General features: G+C 43.3%; 1 protein-coding gene across 1 annotated transcript in view; it reads left to right on the forward strand.

Moving 5' to 3' along the window:
- The first annotated feature begins 17,151 nt into the window (after positions 1-17,151).
- LOC127625612 (puromycin-sensitive aminopeptidase-like) overlaps positions 17,152-19,520 on the forward strand; it is a 40,792-nt gene continuing 38,423 nt past the window's right edge. Inside the window, exon 1 of the mRNA XM_052100894.1 lies at positions 17,152-17,467. Coding sequence (XP_051956854.1) covers positions 17,183-17,467 — 285 coding nt within the window. The 5' untranslated portion in view covers positions 17,152-17,182. The remainder of the gene's footprint in view (positions 17,468-19,520) is intronic.

The following is a 19,520-nucleotide window of genomic DNA, read 5'->3' on the forward strand; positions in this document are numbered from 1 at the left end:
TCCCAGGAGCACCATATCGATACCGAACTTAGTGCGGACACCTGATCGACACAGTCCACTGCAGCCCAGAACTCCTGAACTCAAGCGATCCACCAGACTCAGCCTCCCAGTAACTGGATTACAGCGCGCCACTGTGCCCGCGAAAACACAGATGATCTGCACTGGTATTAAATAATGCACACAGCGCCCTCTGGTGTATGAAATCAGAATATCACTTTTAGATAGGCTCAACTACAGCAAATAAAAGGCGAATAATCTGCAGACATTTCTTTACACTAGTTCGCCCTGCCAAAAAGTGATATTCAGATTTCATACACCAGAGGGCGCGCTGTGTGCATTATTTAATACCGGTGCAGATCATCTGTGTTTTCGCCGGGCACAGTGGCGTGCGTCTGTAATCCAAGATACTGGGAGGCTGAGTCTGGTGGATCGCTTGAGTTCAGGAGTTCTGGGCTGCAGTGGACTGTGTCGATCGGGTGTCCGCACTAAGTTTGGTATCGATATGGTGCTCCTGGTAGAGCCTGGGACCACCAGATCGTCTAAGGAGGGTTGAACCGGCCCAGGTCGGAAACGGAGCAGGTCAAAGTCCCCGTGTCGATCAGAAGTGGGATTGCACCTGTGAATAGACACTGCAGTGCAGCCTGAACAATACAACGAGACTCAGACTTTTGAGTTTAGGCCTCACAGATTCTGTGAGAAATTATCTTACTATATAATGGTAAAATATTGACTTCACTTGACTTGTTGTATTTTGTATACAGCCAGATAAATAATAATAAGAGGAACACAAATAATATATATAAATGACTGAATTAACTAGAATGAATGTATGACATGAGTTAAAACTGGAAATATATCAAGAGGATGTAAATATAAAAAGAGCATTTTTTTCCATCATAGACAGTATTCTGAAATGGTTCCACCACATTATTTCTTTCTAATTCATTCAACTTTAAAGGGAAAATAATTGTCAACCTCAGCAAAACAGGAATTATTCCCACTCAAGGCCAATATGAAACTCACTCTCTCTCTCTCTCTCTCTCTCTCTCTCTCTCTCTCTCTCTCTCTCTCTCTCTCTCTCTCTCTATATATATATATATATATATATATATAAAATAATAATTCAGTATATTTTTAGGTCATACCACATGATGTTCAATTTTGTCAATAATACACTAGCAGTTTAAAATGTGATTATTTTCCTAAAATCAAAGAGTGTTTATGATCTTAAACATGTATCCAATGCCGCTTTGTATTGCTGCTGTAATGTCACTACTGGTCCATAAACACTTTTCACAATTAAATTACAAAAAAAAAAAACGTGTCACACCACATGATATTTCATAAAACAATCATCCTGAGACAACAGTTATTTATGTATTATAAAGGAAATAATAATGAAAATGCATCAGTGTTTTGTTCAACAATAGAGAAAAGTTATTGAATTATGTCAAATAGGAAAACTTTTAAAGTATCAATGCGTATTTTGTGTTCATGTTTGTTGTTGCTGTTTGTTCGTTACATAAGATAGTAAAAACTAGTTATGAATATTAAAAACACACAGAAAGAATGTAAAGCCAAAAGTCTGAGTCTCGTTGTATTGTTCAGGCTGCACTGCAGTGTCTATTCACAGGTGCAATCCCACTACTGATCGACACGGGGGCTTTGACCTGCTCCGTTTCCGACCTGGGCCGGTGCACCCCTCCTTAAACGACTTGGTGGTCCCAGGCTCTCCCAGGAGCACCATATCGATACCGAACTTAGTGCGGACACCCGATCGACACAGTCCACTGCAGCCCAGAACTCCTGAACTCAAGCGATCCACCAGACTCAGCCTCCCAGTAACTTGGATTACAGACGCACGCCACTGTGCCCGGCGAAAATACAGATGATCTGCACTGGTATTAAATAATGCACACAGCGCGCCCTCTGGTGTATGAAATCAGAATATCACTTTTAGATAGGCTGAACTACAGCAAAGAAATGTATCCGATTCTTCGCATGTAATAATATACTCTGTAAAGTATGCTGATAAGTTTGATCAACTTTTTTAAACTTTACTTTTATTTATATTTTTATCATTGAACTATACTGTCAATGTCTACTGCAAAAATTAGGATCGAGCCTCTGGTTATTATTAGCATGTTTAGGCAAGATAGGGCGAGACAGAAGTGATTGAAAATGGTCAAAGATAAGATGGAGGTGTCTGTCCTGGCATTTTGAGAATCACAGGTTTAGGGTATACATGTGAGTTTGACTGTTCCTATAGGCAGACCTAAAATGTATTGGCCTCTGATACTTCCAGCAATGATCATTAAAAGAGGGATTTTTGTGTCAAAACGTGGATGTGTGCATCACAGGAAATAGATTGTTTTAGTTTTATTGTGAAGTTTATAAATAAATAAATTATTTAAGAAGCAAGAGGTATCTTCCATTCAGCAGCCTTGTTGTGGCATAGTGAAGAAAGGAATGGAGGTTACCATGACAACCAGACTTGCATTATTTGTTGACATTTGCTGTTGTTTTATATTACTTGTGTACACTGGACTACTGTTTTTTGTGGGTGTCATACACACATATGTGAGGAACACAGACCACCTGAAACATAAAAAAAAATATATAAAAAATATATAAATATATATTTAATTTGTAGCAGATAAGTATATGGTAATATTATACTGAAGACTGCGGCATATAACACAAAAAAAAAAAAAAAAAAGGGATCCAGATGCATAAGAACAATTTTATAATGCAGCTTAGTCTCTCCAACTGCAGGAAAATACATAATCAAATGTATAATGTCTGGATGAATGAACTTTGAATCAGAACATAAACACGTTCATGTTTTTCCATAATTCATTGCATGATACACTTGAAATGTTCAATTTATGCATCACTGTCAGCACCAAAAAGATTAGCAAAAATAACAATTGTTCCCAATAGATATTATTGTTTAAAAATATTATTATTTTAATGGATATTTTCTTAAAGATCGTTGATCAGTTTTTCCTACTCTTAACTCCTATGCATATACAGTTTGTCACATTTTATTCATTAAGAAATGTGTTTTTTGTATCTTTCTCAGAGAGCAATGCAGAGCTATATTATACATTGCCACAATTAATCTAAAATACTTAAATATAAAGCAAACTGTAAATAGCATATTATTACAGGCGAATAATCTGCAGACATTTCTTTACACTAGTTTGCCTTACCTAAAATTTATATACGTTTATTAACCTATTTGCATGGTCTCTTCACACACACACACACACACACACACACACACACACACACACACACACACACACACACACACACACACACACACATATATAAACATTTAATTCTCTTTTTAGTCATTACAGCTATAAACGTTTTATGCATGTACATGTACAGCAGTGTCGAATTCTCAGGGCCAGCAAAACCTTCTCTGCTGGCCTAACATGTCAACTAAATAAATATTTTTCATCCTTTCATTCTCAATCACCTGTTTCCCTACACTGTTAAAAAAAACATCCTGTAAAAAAACAGTAAACTACTGGCAGCTGTGGTTGCCAGCATTATACTGTAAAAATACAGTTTGTTACCGTTCTTGAAATTAACAGCAAGTTACTGTTTTTGACAGCTATAATATACAACTGCAATTTAGCTGCATATTGCTGTTAAATTACTTACTGTCTACTGTTGTTGAAATTAACAGCTATGTTTCCAGCATGCACTGCGGCATGAAGAATTTACTTAGATTTTTTACTATTTGCTGGTTTATTTTTATGTTGTTTTTGTTGTAGTCTAAGATACTTGTATTTTAATGTTCAGCTTTTACTTTTTTATGTAAAAGTATGTTTGTTAATTGTCACCATTGTTGCGTTTTGTATGACGAGAGTTGATATCTGTGTGTCTTGTTAACAACTTCTGTTATTCTGTAAGTTCATCAAAAACATCAAGCACTCTGTTTGCTGATATAATTTTGCTGAAATATCCTTTACTAGTTTTGCTTTTATGTTTTTATGTGTAATGCATCACTATTGACACATTTAATGCCGTTTACGAGCTAGGATCGGATATTCAGTCTGCCCTTAAGTTTTGTCTTCCAACTATCACAGTGCATCAACTCATGTTTTACTTAAACACAAATGGACTGGCTGGAAGATCATAATATAATAATAAAGAAGGTCTGAGGTGCCAGCTCAAGAGAACACTAATCACCATAATGTTGACTTAAAAAAAAAAAAAAACACAACTATTGATAACAAAACAACAACACTAATTAAACTAAGACTTATTAAGTCTGAATAAAAACTTTAGTACATGTTTTTTTAGGAGACAGTGGTACAAAAAGTGCCATATCACAAAGTTTCACTAGCATCAGAATAGTAGTATTCAAAACATATACAAGTGCAAAAATTATTTTTACATTTTTTTTTTAGTTACTGGTTAAGTGCATATGGAAAAGATGTGATTTTAGCAATTTTTTTAAGACAGAAATTGAGTCAGCTTCATGGATGGAATTGGGAAGGTCATTCCACCAATGTGGTACGATAAAGCCAAAAGTGTTTTGGTGTCTCTTTGTGTTAGTACAACAAGGCGACATTCCTTAGCTGACCGCAGGCCAGGGCCAGTGGGCACGTAGCTCTGCAGAAATGATTTTAGGTATGCTGGAGCAGACCCAGGGACTGTTCTGTATGCCAACATCAGAGCCTTGAATTTGATATGTGCATCAACCGGCAGCCAGTGGAGAGAGACAAGGAGTGGTGTAACATGTGCTCTCTTTGGTTCATTAAAGACCAGACCAGAGGTCTAATTGCAAATGCAGGAAGGCTTGTAATGAGAGCGTTAAAATAGTCTAGTCTATCAATGACAAGTGACTGAACAAGAAGTTGTGTGGCATGTTCAGAGAGGAAGGGTCGTATCTGTGTAAATCTACATAATCTTGCAGTCTTTGAGATGTGGTCTTTGAAATTGAATTTGTTATCGATGGTTACCCCTAGATTTCTGAAAGTTTTGGAAGGCATTACTATAGTTGAACCCAGCTGCACGGTGATGTTGTGAAAGACAAGGAGTTCGGTCATGGCTGGGTTAAGTTGCATGTGGTGTTCCTTCATCCAGACTGAGATGTCTGCCAAACAGGCCGACAAGTAGAGCTGTGTGTCATCGGCATAGCAGTGGTAAGAGAATCCATGTCCCTGAATGATGTGTCCCAGTGATTTTGTGTATATAGAGAAGAAAAGTGGCCCAAGCACTAAAACCTGAGCTACCCCAGTAAGTAAGAGATAGGAATTAAACCAGTCAAGCACAGTTCCTGTGATGCCCAGCGAAGAGAGGATGGAGTGTAAGATCTGATGGTTGACTGTGTCAAAGGCTGCAGAAAGGTATCTGGATTCAACTTTTGCCTGTCTCAGCTACTCAGTGAAAGACAACAGGGCAGTCTCGGTGGAGTGTCCACTTTTGAAGCCTGACTGATTGTCATCCAGCAGCTTGTTCTGTGAGAAATAGGCAGAGATTTGATTGAAAACTAACCTTTCAAGTGATTTTGCCATGAACTGGATGAGAGAGACTGGTCTTTATTGTTCTACTTATGTGAGGTTAAGTGCATAAAGTATTTATGCAACATATCTGAATACCTGAAGAACGTCCTTTTTAAGACTCGAGAAGTATGCTTTTCATTGAATTAAGTACATACTCCAAAAATGACAGGAATTCAGGCGCAGCCTAAGTCCCTTCAATATGTCCAGCCCAAACTTCCTGATTCAGTTGGAAATGCATCAATACAGGTCAGAAAACGACTCGGTTACTAACGTAACCTCGGTTCCCTGAGAGGAGGGAACGAGTATTGCGTAAGTAGCTTACGCTATGGGAAAACTCCTTTTCTCGAGAAATATTGAAGTCTTTATGTAAAACGCATTGCAGCTGCACAGCAGACAGTAATGAGCGAGGCAGCTCGGTCATTGGCTGTGCTGCGGCAACTGCTCAAACCAATGACGGGGCGACTCTGAACGCGCGACCAATGGGCGCGCGCCTCGCGTTCGCGCGCTCAGAGCCCGCCGAAATTAGCATAGCCAGGCTATATAATGGGCACCCCGTCATGCGAGTTCCTTTAGGTTCAATCGACTGAAGCAAACTGAAAAGCACTGACAAGCACAAGCACGGCAGCTTACGCAATACTCGTTCCCTCCTCTCAGGGAACCGAGGTTACGTTAGTAACCGAGTCATTCCTTATCGAGAGGTCTCTCCTATTGCGTAAGTAGCTTACGCTATGGGAACACCCTGCAAAACGTCGTGCGTGCTGACTTCGCTCTATAAAGCCAGAGGCAGATGCCTGACCCTTAAAGCAAAGTGATTATTCCACGAGCCGACCAACGGCGAGCTATATAACTGGATAACACAGAGCGCCTTTGCCCCAAGGTGGGGCGCTCATTGTACAAACACAAGCACATATCTTATGTACGGAGTTTTCTATGTACTGATATGCATAAAAAATCCTCTAAGTCGGTCAGAGACGGACCTTATAAGGGAGGAGATAATGCTCAGCATATACATACTCCAGTCCATTCTACAGTCAGGCTGATAGAATGTTGGAATGCAATGAGGGGACCTGTAGGTTATAAAACCTTATAAATGTCGAGGCGAGGCCCAGCCCACCGCATGCAAATATCTTCAATGGGTATCCCACTCGACCAAGCCCACGAGAAGGCCATGCTCCTCGTAGAGTGAGCTCTGACGCCTAAGGGGTATTGAAGGCCCTTGGCTTCATAAGCTAGCGCTATAGCATCCACTATCCAGCGCGATATTCTTTGCTTTGAGACTGCGAGACCTTTAGTGCGGCCGCCAAAGCATACAAATAATTGTTCCGTCTGTCTGAACAGGGCAGAACGTTCCAAATATACTCTGAGTAAATTAGCGTCGCTTTCGTCTGCTGGGGACGATAGCGCTGCCAGAGATATCACCTGTGCTCTGAAGGGTGTGGAGAGCACTTTAGGAATATACCCATGCTTTGGCCTAAGGACAACTCTGCAGTCGTTAGGTCCAAATTCCAGGCAAGCAGCGCTTGATGACAGCGCGTGCAGGTCGCCCACTCTCTTGACTGAGGCGAGAGCCAGCAAGAGCGCAGTTTTGAGCGAGAGCTGTTTAAGGTGCACGGTTCGGAGAGGTTCGAACGGGGCACTCTTGAGGTCCCAGATCGGCACCGAGGGGGGGCGAGGAGGGTTCATCCTCCTAGCGCCTCTTAGGGATTGAATGATTAGGTCGTTTTTCCCTAATGAACATCATTTATCAGGATTGTGTGACGCCGCTATGGCAGCCACATAGACATTGAGCGTGGAGGGTGTGCGGCCCGCCTCCAGCAGCTCTTGCAAAAAGGCAAGTACACTTGGTATCTCACACGATTTGGGGTTCAAGCTCTTGGTATCACACCAGTCACTGAATACTTTCCACTTTTGGGCATATAAGCGCCTCGTAGAGGGTGCTCACGCCTCAGTGATGGTTCTCAAAACTCCACAGGGGAGGTTCTCGGGAACCCGTTGAAGGGCCATGCATGGAGGGCCCACAGATCGGGGCGGGGATGAAGAATCATCCCGTTGGCCTGCCTGAGGAGGTCTAGCCTCAACGAAATCGGCCAATGGGGCAGATTGCATCATCTGCATCAGTTCTGGAAACCACGTTTGGTTGTTCCAGAGTGGGGCTACCAGGAGCACTGCACATCTCAGTTCCCTGGTCCGACTGATGACATGAGGTAGCATCATGATTGGGGGAAAAGCATACAAGGGGCGGCTCGGCCAGACTTGGGCGAGCGCGTCCGTGCTCTTTGAGAAGAAAAGGGGGCATTGCACGTTTTCCCTGGAGGCGAAGAGGTCGACCTCTGCCTCGCCAAAGTTTTGCCATAACCACTGAACCGTCAGGGGGTGGAGAGACCATTCTCCTGGGAGAACCTTGTCTCTGGACAGCATGTCTGCTCCCTGGTTCAGGGCGCCTGGCACATGCGCTGCTCTCAGCAAGCGCAGGTGGTGTTGTGACCATAAGATGAGCTCCCTGGCCATAGAGTGCAGGGAGCTCGACCTGAGTCCACCCTGGCGATTTATATACGAAACTACGTCATGGACCAGGACGTGTTCGTTTTTCAGGTACGGAAGCAGGGCTCTGAGAGCCAAGGCGACCGCTTTCATTTCCAGACAGTTTATATGTAGGCGCTTTTCCGGGTTTGACCAAAAGCCGGATACAGGCCTGCCCTCGTAAAGGGCCCCCCATCCTATTTTGGAGGCATCTGTCGTGATAATTTTTCTCCGCGTATTTACTGCGTATTTGCCAGACTCACGCCGGTTGACGGCTTTCCAGGGCGTCAGGGCTTTTATACAGCCGTGATTCGCTCTGATCAAAAAGTGGCCCGAGCACCACGCTTGAGTGGGGACACGGCTCTTGAGCCAGCGCTGGAGAGGACGCATGTGCAACAATCCTAGCTGGAGTACCGCCGATGCCGATGCCGAGGCCATGAGACCGAGCATTCTTTGAAAACGTTTGACGGGGGCGTGTGCGCCTGTTCTGAATGATGTTGCAAGGCGTCGAATAGAGAGCGCGCACTCTGATGAGAGGCACGCTGTCATCTGCACTGAGTCTAGCACTATTCCCAGAAGAGATATTCTGGCTGGGGGATAGCACGCTCTTTGCAAAATTGATTCTCAGACCCAGGCATTCTAGATGGCTAATAATCCAAGATCTGTGCGTCGTTAACTGACCCTCTGATTGTGCTATGATTAGCCAATCGTCGAGGTAATTCAGTATTTGCACTCCCGCTGTCTCAGGGGAAAGTGCCGCGTCCATACATTTCGTGAATGTACGGGGGCCAATGATAGGCCGAATGGTAGTACTGTGTACTGGTATGACTGTCCCTCGAAGCTGAATCTCAGAAAAGGCCTGTGATGAGGCGCTATCGAATGTGAAAGTAAGCATCTTTCAAATCCACTGATAGAAACCAATCCCCAGGGCTGAACTTGCGCGAGGATATGTTTGGTTGTTAACATTCTGAACGAGCTGAATCATTAAAGCTTTTTTCAGATGTCTGAGATCTAGGATGGAGCGGAGGCCACCGTCCTTTTCGGACGAGAAAATAGCGGCTGTAAAACCCGCCTCGCTCATAGAGGGAGGAACAGTTTCTATAGCCCTTCTCTATCAGTTTGAGCACCTCGGTGCGTAGAACATGTGACACATCTTTCCTCACTTTCGTCTCGACCACCGCTGAAAAGCGGGGCGGTCTGCGAGCGAATTGAAGTGAGTAACCGTGTTTTATTATGTTCAAAACCCATTTCGGCATGTCGGGGATTTTTTCCCAGGCTTTTGCTCGCACAGATATGGGCTGAATGCTGGCTGGGGGCATGTCGCTGTGACGTATGGGCCCCACCGGCAAATTGCCTTGTGCTAACACTGAGTTTACAGCTCTCAGAGGCGCAGGTGCGCGCTGAGCAGCCGTGTTGAGTGCCGAGTGCAGAGGTGCGTGTGAGAGTACAGGCACGCGCGCTATCTCCGAAATGCTTGCAGCATGAGTCGGAGAAATGCTTGAAACTGTATGAACAGAGTTTTCGGGTGGGGGTGCATACATCGTAATAGGCACGCGCGCCACATTCATAAAGCTTCCCGCTTTTAGAGGGGCGTCTCTTGGCTCGCGCATCGCATCTGTGATGTTTGCGGCATGAGACAGAGAACTGTTTGAAACTGTATGGGCAGCACTTATGGGTGGGGGTGCATATACTGCTATGCATACAGTGTTTGTGTGTAGGGGTGCATGCAGGACAGCTGGCACACGCGCTACCTTTATAGTATTTCCCACTTTTACTGGGGAAGTGTTTATAACTGTGGGAACAGTGCTTGTGTGTAGTGATGCATACATGACAATAGGCACACGATCTACATTTATTGGACGTCCAGCCTGAGCTGGGGAAGTATTTGGCACTGTTTGGACAGTATTGGTATGTGGGAATGCGCACTTTAGTGTGGACATGTGAACCCTTAGTGACACAGGCAGAAAATGACTCTTTTCTTGATTTCTGTGTGTCGCCGTTAAAACGGCGTTTGATTGCAGGTGAGCGAGTTCTGTGACTGGCCCATTGACTGCTGTACAGACATTTCCACCCGCCTGTAAGGGGACTGGGTAATGTCTCGCCTTTGCGAGACATGTGCTCTCTCTTTTTCTTCCTATTGCTAGGAAGACTTATGAGGCTCCGGGTTCAGCACGATCTTGGGCCGAGGACCTCGTTGCTCAGGCAGATTTCTTCAGGCAGCGGAACGTGAGCGGCGTCGAGCGTCCGTTTCAGGTCTGCTCTTCGGCTTTTGGGAGACGGGAGGGGCCGCCCTGGCTCGCTGCTGCTGCTGAGGCGGTCTCTGGTGAGACGAGCTGGAGCGCTTGGGCAGGAAGTGACGCATAGCTTGCGAATCCTTCCGGGCCTCAGTGAAGCGTTCAGCGAATTCTTTTACCGCTGATCCAAACAGGCCGCTTGGAGCGATAGGCGCGTCAAAGGAATGGCGCCTTATCCGCGTCCTTCATCTCCGTTAGTGTCAGCCACAGATGGCGCTCAAGGACAGTCAGAAAGAAAGCTGAAACTTAAAGGAATTGACGGAAGGGCATCACCAGGAGTGGAGCCTGCGGCTTAATTTGACTCAACACGGGAAACCTCACCCGGCCCGGACACGGAAGGATTGACAGATTGATAGCTCTTTCTAGCCATCCATGGCCTGGCCGATGGATTGGGCGGTGGCCTTCGTGGCTCGCAGGGCTACGTCAGTGGTGCTGCGCAGGTCCTTGAAAGCTTCAGGTTCAGGTCCAGACTCGTCCATGGTTCGGAGAAGTTTGGCCTGGTAAACTTGTAAAACCGCCATTGAATGAAGCGCTGACGTAGCTTGGCCGGCGGCGGCGTATGCGCGACCAGCGAGAGCTGAGGTGGATCTGCAGGGCTTCGAGGGATGAGAAGCTTTGGCTTTCCATCCGGCGGTGGAGGGTGGGCACAGATGGTTGGCCACAGCCTCCTCGAGGGGCGGAGTTCCCTCGTAGCCTCTTTCTCTTGCACCGTCCACTGAGGAGAGCGAGGAAGAAAAAGAAGGCTTCAGGCGAGCAGAGTGCAGGGCTTTCCACGACTTTGTGAGTTCGTCGTGCACTTCGGGAAGAAAGGAGAAGGTCTCTGTCGAGGGCCTGCCGGCGCCCCTGCAGGAACCACTCGTCCAGCCGGCTGCGGGCGGGTTCTTCCGGAGAAGACCAGTCGAGCCCGAGGTCTTCTACAGCTTTGGACAGGATGCAGACGATCTCAGAGTCCATGCTGGTGCCCGTGCTCGTGACCGCTGATGTCGATGGCGTGGGGTCGAAACTCGAGCCCGGCCAGTCGTCGGATGCAGCGTCAATAGAGAGGCTGTCATCCTTTTCATCGTCGTCCCCTGACGCGCCGAACGAGACGAGACCCACCGCTCTGCTGGAGGGGTGCTGTTCCGTCTTCATGAAATGGACTGGCGGCGGGGAGATCTCAGGCAGCGGTGAAGCACGCGGGGACTGGGCCGGCCTGACGTCACCGAAGTCTACGTGCTCTGGCAGCCTCTGTGAGCGGCGCTTTTCCTTGCGCAGCTCGAACGGAGGGGGCGGCAGCACGGTGGAAGCAGGCTCGTTTGCAGCGAAAGCGGCAAAGCGAGCGCGCAGCTCGGCGAGGCCCAGGGAGTCACATTCGGGGCATCCATCCTGAATGAGAGCAGCTTCTGCGTGGTCCGATCCCAGGCAGCGAGTGCAAATGATGTGACGATCCCCATCAGGAAGAGGGCCTCTGCACGAGGCGCAGGCTGAAGGCATTTGCAACAACGCCTTGAAAAATTGCTCTTTTACTAATCAAAAGCGTCGCAGGGGCGAGCGCTTGCAGTAAAGGATATAGCGTTGCGCGCCGGATGGCGTAGCAGAAGGCTTTCGAAGGCGGCTGAAGATGCCGGCGTCCTCTTAGCGGTCCTGCTGTAGGCTTTTCGACGGCGGGCAAAAGACTCCAACAATCCGGAGAATCCAGCGAAGAGAAGGTCTTTGCTGAAGGAGATTAAATTTAAAGGAACTCGCATGACGGGGTGCCCATTATATAGCCTGGCTATGCTAATTTCGGCGGGCTCTGAGCGTGCGAACGCGAGGCGCGCGCCCATTGGTCGCGCGTTCAGAGTCGCCCCGTCATTGGTTCGAGCAGTTGCTCATTACTCATTACTGTCTGCTGTGCAGCTGCAATGCGTTTTACATAAAGACTTCAATATTTCTCGAGAAACTGAGTTTTCCCATAGCGTAAGCTACTTACGCAATAGGAGAGACCTCTCGATAGGAAACTCTGCTTGTCAAGCCATTTCATGGAGTTATAAAGACCCTAGGACTGTCACAGAAAAAAGTTGTAATTTCTCAACAAAAAAAAAAGTGATCACAAAACTTTTAAAGAAATGAAAATTCTATATTTTTTTACTCCTCACCACCATACAATAACTATGTGTGATGAACAGACCAAAAAGTATGTGGTAATTGCATATTACTTGCAAATCAAATCATTAAGGAACTGAGCTGTGGTGGCCAAATCAAAATTGTCTCCTATGGTACTGCTTGGACTTCAATAACATCAAACCTCATTGGTTCTTTCTTGTCTCATAACCAAACATCAAATCGCGTCATAGTTCCCATATTTAATTTGGATGTCACATTCTCAGCTTATCAATGATTTGATTTTAGAGTTGTCATTTCAGTTCTGATTTAATCACTGGAGTCTTGTGGATTACTTTTATGCTGTATTTATGTGCTTTTTGGACATTTAAAGACCTGGCACCATTCAACTGCATTATATGGACCTACAGAATTGAAATATTCTTTTAAAAATCTTTGTTTGTGTTCATCAAAAGAAAGAAAGCCAAACACATCTGGGATGGCATGAGGATGTGTAAATGATGAGAGAATCTTTATTTTTGGGTGAACTATCCCTTTAAATATGGTCTGTTCATCACACAAAGTGATTGCATGGTCTCAGATGACACAGAATATGGTACATGCGTGAGTTGTATCGATTACTACTGTGATTTATAGTGGGGGGTTTTTTGTGGTTTTTTTTTGCTTTTTGCATCTTAACAGCACAAAGTTACTATTCACTTCATTATAAGACAAAAAGCTGTGTGAGGTCTTTATAAAATATTTAATTTGTGGTCCGCGCAAAGGGGCAGTCACTCTAAACTTCGTCCTCCATTCACTCCCATTCAAACGCATCTGAACGCTGGAGACCGGAAACAAGCTCTTGCAAAGAAATTTCACACTGCTGTCTATAACTGCTTTGTGATACTCTTTTAGGATAGTTAATGGCAGATGCATGTACAGACGATATGGACCGCATCCATGTGGAGAAAATTTGGGCCGCGCTGACTATGTTGATGTCTACATTTGTGTTGCGAACACTGTGTGAGAAGTGCTGAGAATTTGGTTCCGTTCAAAGGATACATATTTCAAAGCTGCATGTTTTTTAAAAATTTTTTGCTGAAAAGTGAGTAGACAGTGAAATCATATCCTGATCCAAAATAATTCTCAGAGCCGTTCTCAGAGCCAAGTGTGACTGGGGCTCAAGAAAGAAAGCTTGGAGCGACATTAGGGTGAGTAAAAAATGTCAGATTTTTCATTTTAGGTGAACTCTTTCTTTTAGTATATGTTTGCTGAAGCAAACACAGGTAAACTCTTTCTTAAACATTGATGAGATTTCTCAACAGAGAAATAATAAGATGTGGGATACAGAGCCGGCCCAAGGCATAAGTGAACTAAGCGGCTGCTTAGGGCTGGTGGCCACCAGGGGGCCCCCAAGAGCACATGAAATGACAGTTTGATTTTTGTGTGTGTGTGTTTGTGTGTGTGAGCGTGTATTTATCACTTTGTGGGGACCAAATGTCCCCATAAGGATAGTAAAACCCGAAATTTTTGACCTTGTGGGGACATTTTGTCGGTCCCCATGAGGAAAACAGCTTATAAATCATATTAAATTATGTTTTTTGAAAATGTCAAAATGCAGAAAGTTTTCTGTGAGGGTTAGGTTTAGGGGTAGGGTTAGGTTTAGGGGATAGAATATAAAGTTTGTACAGTATAAAACCATTATGTCTATGGAAAGTCCCCATAAAACATGGAAACACAACATGTGTGTGTGTGTGTGTGTGTGTGTGTGTGTGTGTGTGTGTGTGTGTGTGTGTATGTGTGTGTGTGTGTGTGAGTTTATCACTTTGTGGGGACCAAATGTCCCCATAAGGATAGTAAAACCCGAAATTTTTGACCTTGTGGGGACATTTTGTTGGTCCCCATGAGGAAAACAGCTTATAAATCATTCTAAATTATGTTTTTGAAAATGTAAAAATGCAGAAAGTTTTCTGTGAGGGTTAGGTTTAGGGGTAGGGTTAGGTTTAGGGGATAGAATATAAAGTTTGTACAGTATAAAACCATTATGTCTATGGAAAGTCCCCATAAAACATGGAAACACAACGTGTGTGTGTGTGTGTGTGTGTGTGTGTGTGTGTGTGTGTGTGTGTGTGTGTGTGTGTGTGTGTGTGTGTGTGAGCGTGTATTTATCACTTTGTGGGGACCAAATGTCCCCATAAGGATAGTAAATCCTGAAATTTTTGACCTTGTGGGGACATTTTGTCGGTCCCCATGAGGAAAACAGCTTATAAATCATACTAAATTATGTTTTTTGAAAATGTAAAAATGCAGAAAGTTTTCTGTGAGGGTTAGGTTTAGGGGTAGGGTTAGGTTTAGGGGATAGAATATAAAGTTTGTACAGTATAAAAACCATTATGTCTATGGAAAGTCCCCATAAAACATGGAAACACAACTGTGTGTGTGTGTGTGTGTGTGTGTGTGTGTGTGTGTGGACAATGTTAATTATACAAAAACGCAATATTAAGTTAACGGGCTGCAGGATGCAAGCAGATTCAGACAGCAAATCAGCAATGTCACAAAAAAGGACATATCCTCTGGTGCAGAGAAAAGGAAAAAGAAGAAAATAGAGGAAGAGAAAAAAACAACATGATAAAGGTATGTTAAGTAGGCAATGTTACGAGCTAACATTAGCTGGCTAGTTAGTTAACATAGCCAATGCAGCGTATCTTCTTTTTGAGGAAAGTTTGATTAAACATCCGTAAATAGCCTTGACATCTTAATATATTATTAGTACAACATATTACTTAGCAAGTTTTAGATTAAAGTTTTTGTCTTCTGTGTAAAAATAACTTTCCTATGTATATGTTTTCGTAATAAAATAAGCTTCTGTTCCATAAACTTGGTACTGATAACAACTTAACATTATTTACATTAGTCTACCATTTTGGTGTCTTTGCTATTATATCCCAATGTCATTATGCCTCAGTTAGCTAGTTATAGATTAAGAGTTGTTGATTTTGGTGTACAGATGTCTTGCTGCTGTGTATAATAATTTGTGTTGAGAAAATAACATTCTGTTCTGTCAAATATGTACTCTTATGAAACTTCCTTAGGAGCACTGTTGGTTGTGCCCCACCTGCCCCAAGTGTCAGTGCTACAGCTGATGATGATTTTTCAACAATCCCAGATCAATATATTTATATGGATAAACCACGCCTTTTTTTGTTTTTGACAGACAGTTGCATTACCTTCTAATATGACATCTAACATGGCTAGCTTTTATTATTATTATTTTCATCTTTCATCAGGTCCATCCTCTGCTGGCGAGGAGCACTTCCCAGCACCTGCATCCACTGATCCTACTGTTCCTTCCATGTCTGTTTCAACCTTAGCAGATGTGGCAAATTAATAGCACAGCAGCCTTTGTATTTGCTCAGTTACTGTAGAATATCCTGAGATTAATATTTCTAATTATAATTATTAATGTAATTTCCTTATAGGTCCTTCTACTTCTATGGTTATTGGGATCGATGTCACATTCACTCCCTTAGCAACTTCCAGCCTACACCATAGATCAGCAGCTCCTCCAGTTGACCCAGCTGAGTGGTCACCTATCCTGTCTGACTCAGAAAGGACTGATCTGGTAAGCAGAGGGCCACTGCCTATATAGGAAAACTTCACATTCCCTGAAAAACCTGATGGCCGAAGCTTCCACTACACTACACCTACAGAAAATTAGTTAATGGGGAAAAAATGTAAGTGGATCTGGCTCACTTATTCAAAAAGAAATTATGCAGTCTACAGCTTCTGCTGCAAATTGTTCTCTAGGAAGTCCACAAAACTGGTAACAGAGGGATAACAAGATTGGGTAAATATAGGTGTGCTACTGTTACAATTAAAACCATAGAAGGGTAAAATTGGAATTTTGTAAGCAACTCAGCTACAACTAATAAAATTGATAAGGGGTGTGTTAGATTTATAGTGTGCGAATAATCAAACACTGACAATATTCAATCATATTGGCGGCACCGAGTGGCCCCCAAATCAAATTCTGCTTAGGGCCCCATAAAGGCTTGGGCTGGCCCTGGTGGGATACATCATATGCCATTGCCTGAAAATTGGATTTAAGATAGACCTCACCGAAATGACCTGCCTGTTGAACTGTGTGAATCTTACAGTTCACACAAAATCTTGGGTTAAGCATTGACCCTTAACACGTACTTAGTTTAATAATTTTAAACCATAACTTGCTCTATACATAAGTAATATTGGCATTATATTCATGATGTTAGCCAGAGGGGAACTGGCCCTCACAGTGAGCCTGGTTTCACCTAAGGTTATTTTTCTCCATTAACCAACATCCTATGGAGTTTTGTGTTCCTTGCAATAGTTGCCTTCGGCTTGCTCACTGGGTTTCTAAATACAATTATGATATAATTACTTATATTTAATCACAATTCACAATCATATTTTATCGAACTACACAATGATGACTCTAAGGCATTATAGATATGACAGTTTTATTTACTGTTAATGCACGATTTTCTGTAAAGCTGCTTTAAAACGATGTGTGATGTGAAAGACGCACACAGATAAAAATGACTTGGCTTCACTAACTGATCACAAACAGCAAGAATTGTGCTTTTGTGGATTGTGCGCGCCCTCTACAGATATAATTACATATCGCACATGATGTAAAGCAATTTTCCTATCCAGGCATGTTCATTCTGTTCTCTCGCTCTGTTCTTTCCGTCAGAGAGAGGGGGCGGGGCGCCGCGAGGACCATCTACAACGGTTCGTATGTTGTTTTTCATGAGTTGTCGGGTGTCTCTGTCACTCATACGGCTAGCCTTACCCCGCAATCCGACTCCACTACCGAAGCCCGCGTCTTCGATTCTTAGAGCAAGCACACCTCTAGTCCGCAGTTTCCATTCGGTTTCCAGTGTATCGACATTATACAACATGCCCGAACGGAGGCCCTTCGTGCGGTTGCCCACTGACGTCTACCCCGTCAACTACGGGCTGCGCCTGAAGCCTGACCTCATCGACTTCACTTTCGAGGGCAAACTGGAGGCAGCCGTGGAGGTAATGTTGAATCCGATGTCATGCAACCCCTCTGCCCCTGTCTATTCCGGCCCAGATGTCATCTAGTGTTCACGTTAAGTCTGAGTTTATGAGTTTGCGTTTTCATAACTGCTGATACTGATGTTGCTGCTAATCTGAAGAGCTACCTGCTAGTGAAACAGTCAGCGTCTTTACACACAACGTCCTTAATCATTATTAGTTTTAGCAGGGTTTGATTGGGTTGTATAGGGTTAAAATACTTATACGTGGTGTCCTCTAAAGTCTGGCTCTATAAAGAGGAACAGGCAGTTAAACGTTTGCCCCGCTAACTAGCGCCACACTGCTAACCCTGCTAGCCTACAGAGCTTCTGTCATAAAACCACGAATCAATTTTGTGTTGAAATAAGCATGAATGTCGCATTTTTTAAACATCGATCGTGGTATTACTGTTTACATGCAAGGCCGAGACAGTGAATCAGTCCTGTCTGCTGGCTCCTGAGTCACTCTGAACCTGTCTGACAGTTTACATGATACTTTATAGCTTAATATAATCACAGTTTAGTGTCTAAGGAAACACTCAGGCTTCATGTGGACTTTTTGGCTGGGTATAAAACAAGGCACTACCTAAAATTACCAAATATCTAGCTTATTGAAATGATAAAGGCATGATGATTATGTTATCAGTATGTTACATCTTTAACACCAGATTTCTACGATTAAACACCTTGAAGAATCAAAATCATCTCAAATGTTTTTGGCCTAAATGTAATACTAGATGTCTTTTTAGTTTAGGTCATAAATCATCCACAGGTGTGTATATATATTTACAACTACTGTCAGGGTGTGCTTTGTTTTACATTTCTTAAAGGGATAGTTCACCCTAAAATTAAAATCCTGTCATTATTTACTCACTCTTATGTTCTGTGGAACACAAAAGGAGATGTTAGGCAGAATGTTTTGGACTGACAGGCTCAGTCACCTTTTATTGTATTGAAAAAAGATGCAATGAAAGCGAATTGTGACTGAGGTTAACATTTACCTAAAATCTCCTTTTGTGTTCACAGAAGAAAGTCATACAGGTTTGGAACAACTTGAGGGTTTGAAAGTGATTACAAAATTGTAGTTTTTGGACGAAATATCACTTTAAAAGTTTACTTCTGAGTAATCTGTGCTCACGGTCACATTTCCCTTGTTGATCCAGTAAACGGGTAATAAAGATGGTAGTGGTTAATAAAGGGCAGATATGACGTTATTGAGGTTTAGCCTCTTACATTGCCCTTTGCGCAAGATAGTGGAGGCTTTTATAGTCTAAAGGCTTCACATGTTAAGTAATTTTGTACCCCACTCTAATGCCATTCTCTTATGAAAGTTGCCTTGATGTTGATTCTGTCTAGATGCCAAGACTTTTTGGAGCATGACATAACTACATCCCCCACAATGCAATGCACATTATGACCAGCATTCTTGGTCAGAAATGGCTCACATTTATAAACGGTATTAAAATAGTTTACTGCTAGTGTCGGTTTATTATCACACGATCCATTCCACTCTTGCATTCAAATCACATCCAGTATCTACAAGCCACTTGCACTCTCTAAAGTTTCACCTTGGCAAATTCAGGCCTTTAAACAACACAAAACATTTCATTGTGTAGGAAGCAGTTCGCCTTAAATTAAGTATTATAATAGACCAGCTTTGAACTAATTAAAGCATTGCATTTTCTGGGATGCAAAGGTCTGTATTGTGTTCAGTTGTGAAAACCAGCTTATGGAGAGGTAAGGAGAAGAGATTCTAAAAGCTATTGATCGTTCTGTAAAAGTTTCACTCCTGCATTACACAATTAATGGACTATTAAAGGCCATATTGCAACATAAGAGACTATGCAAATTGTTGTTCTTTTTATTCATAATATGATTATATATGCATACATCATATTTTCATTGCGGCAGCAGCAGGAGATAGGCCTTGAGCCTCAGCAAAGCCATAAGAACAGATTCAGGCAAGTCATTTTCAATGTGCATTGGGTTTTCTATACTCTCTTACAATAATACAAGAAGAAACGAATAATGCACAA

The sequence above is a fragment of the Xyrauchen texanus genome, chromosome 32 (genome assembly GCF_025860055.1).
Source record: "Xyrauchen texanus isolate HMW12.3.18 chromosome 32, RBS_HiC_50CHRs, whole genome shotgun sequence".
NCBI classification, from domain to species: Eukaryota; Metazoa; Chordata; class Actinopteri; order Cypriniformes; family Catostomidae; genus Xyrauchen; species Xyrauchen texanus.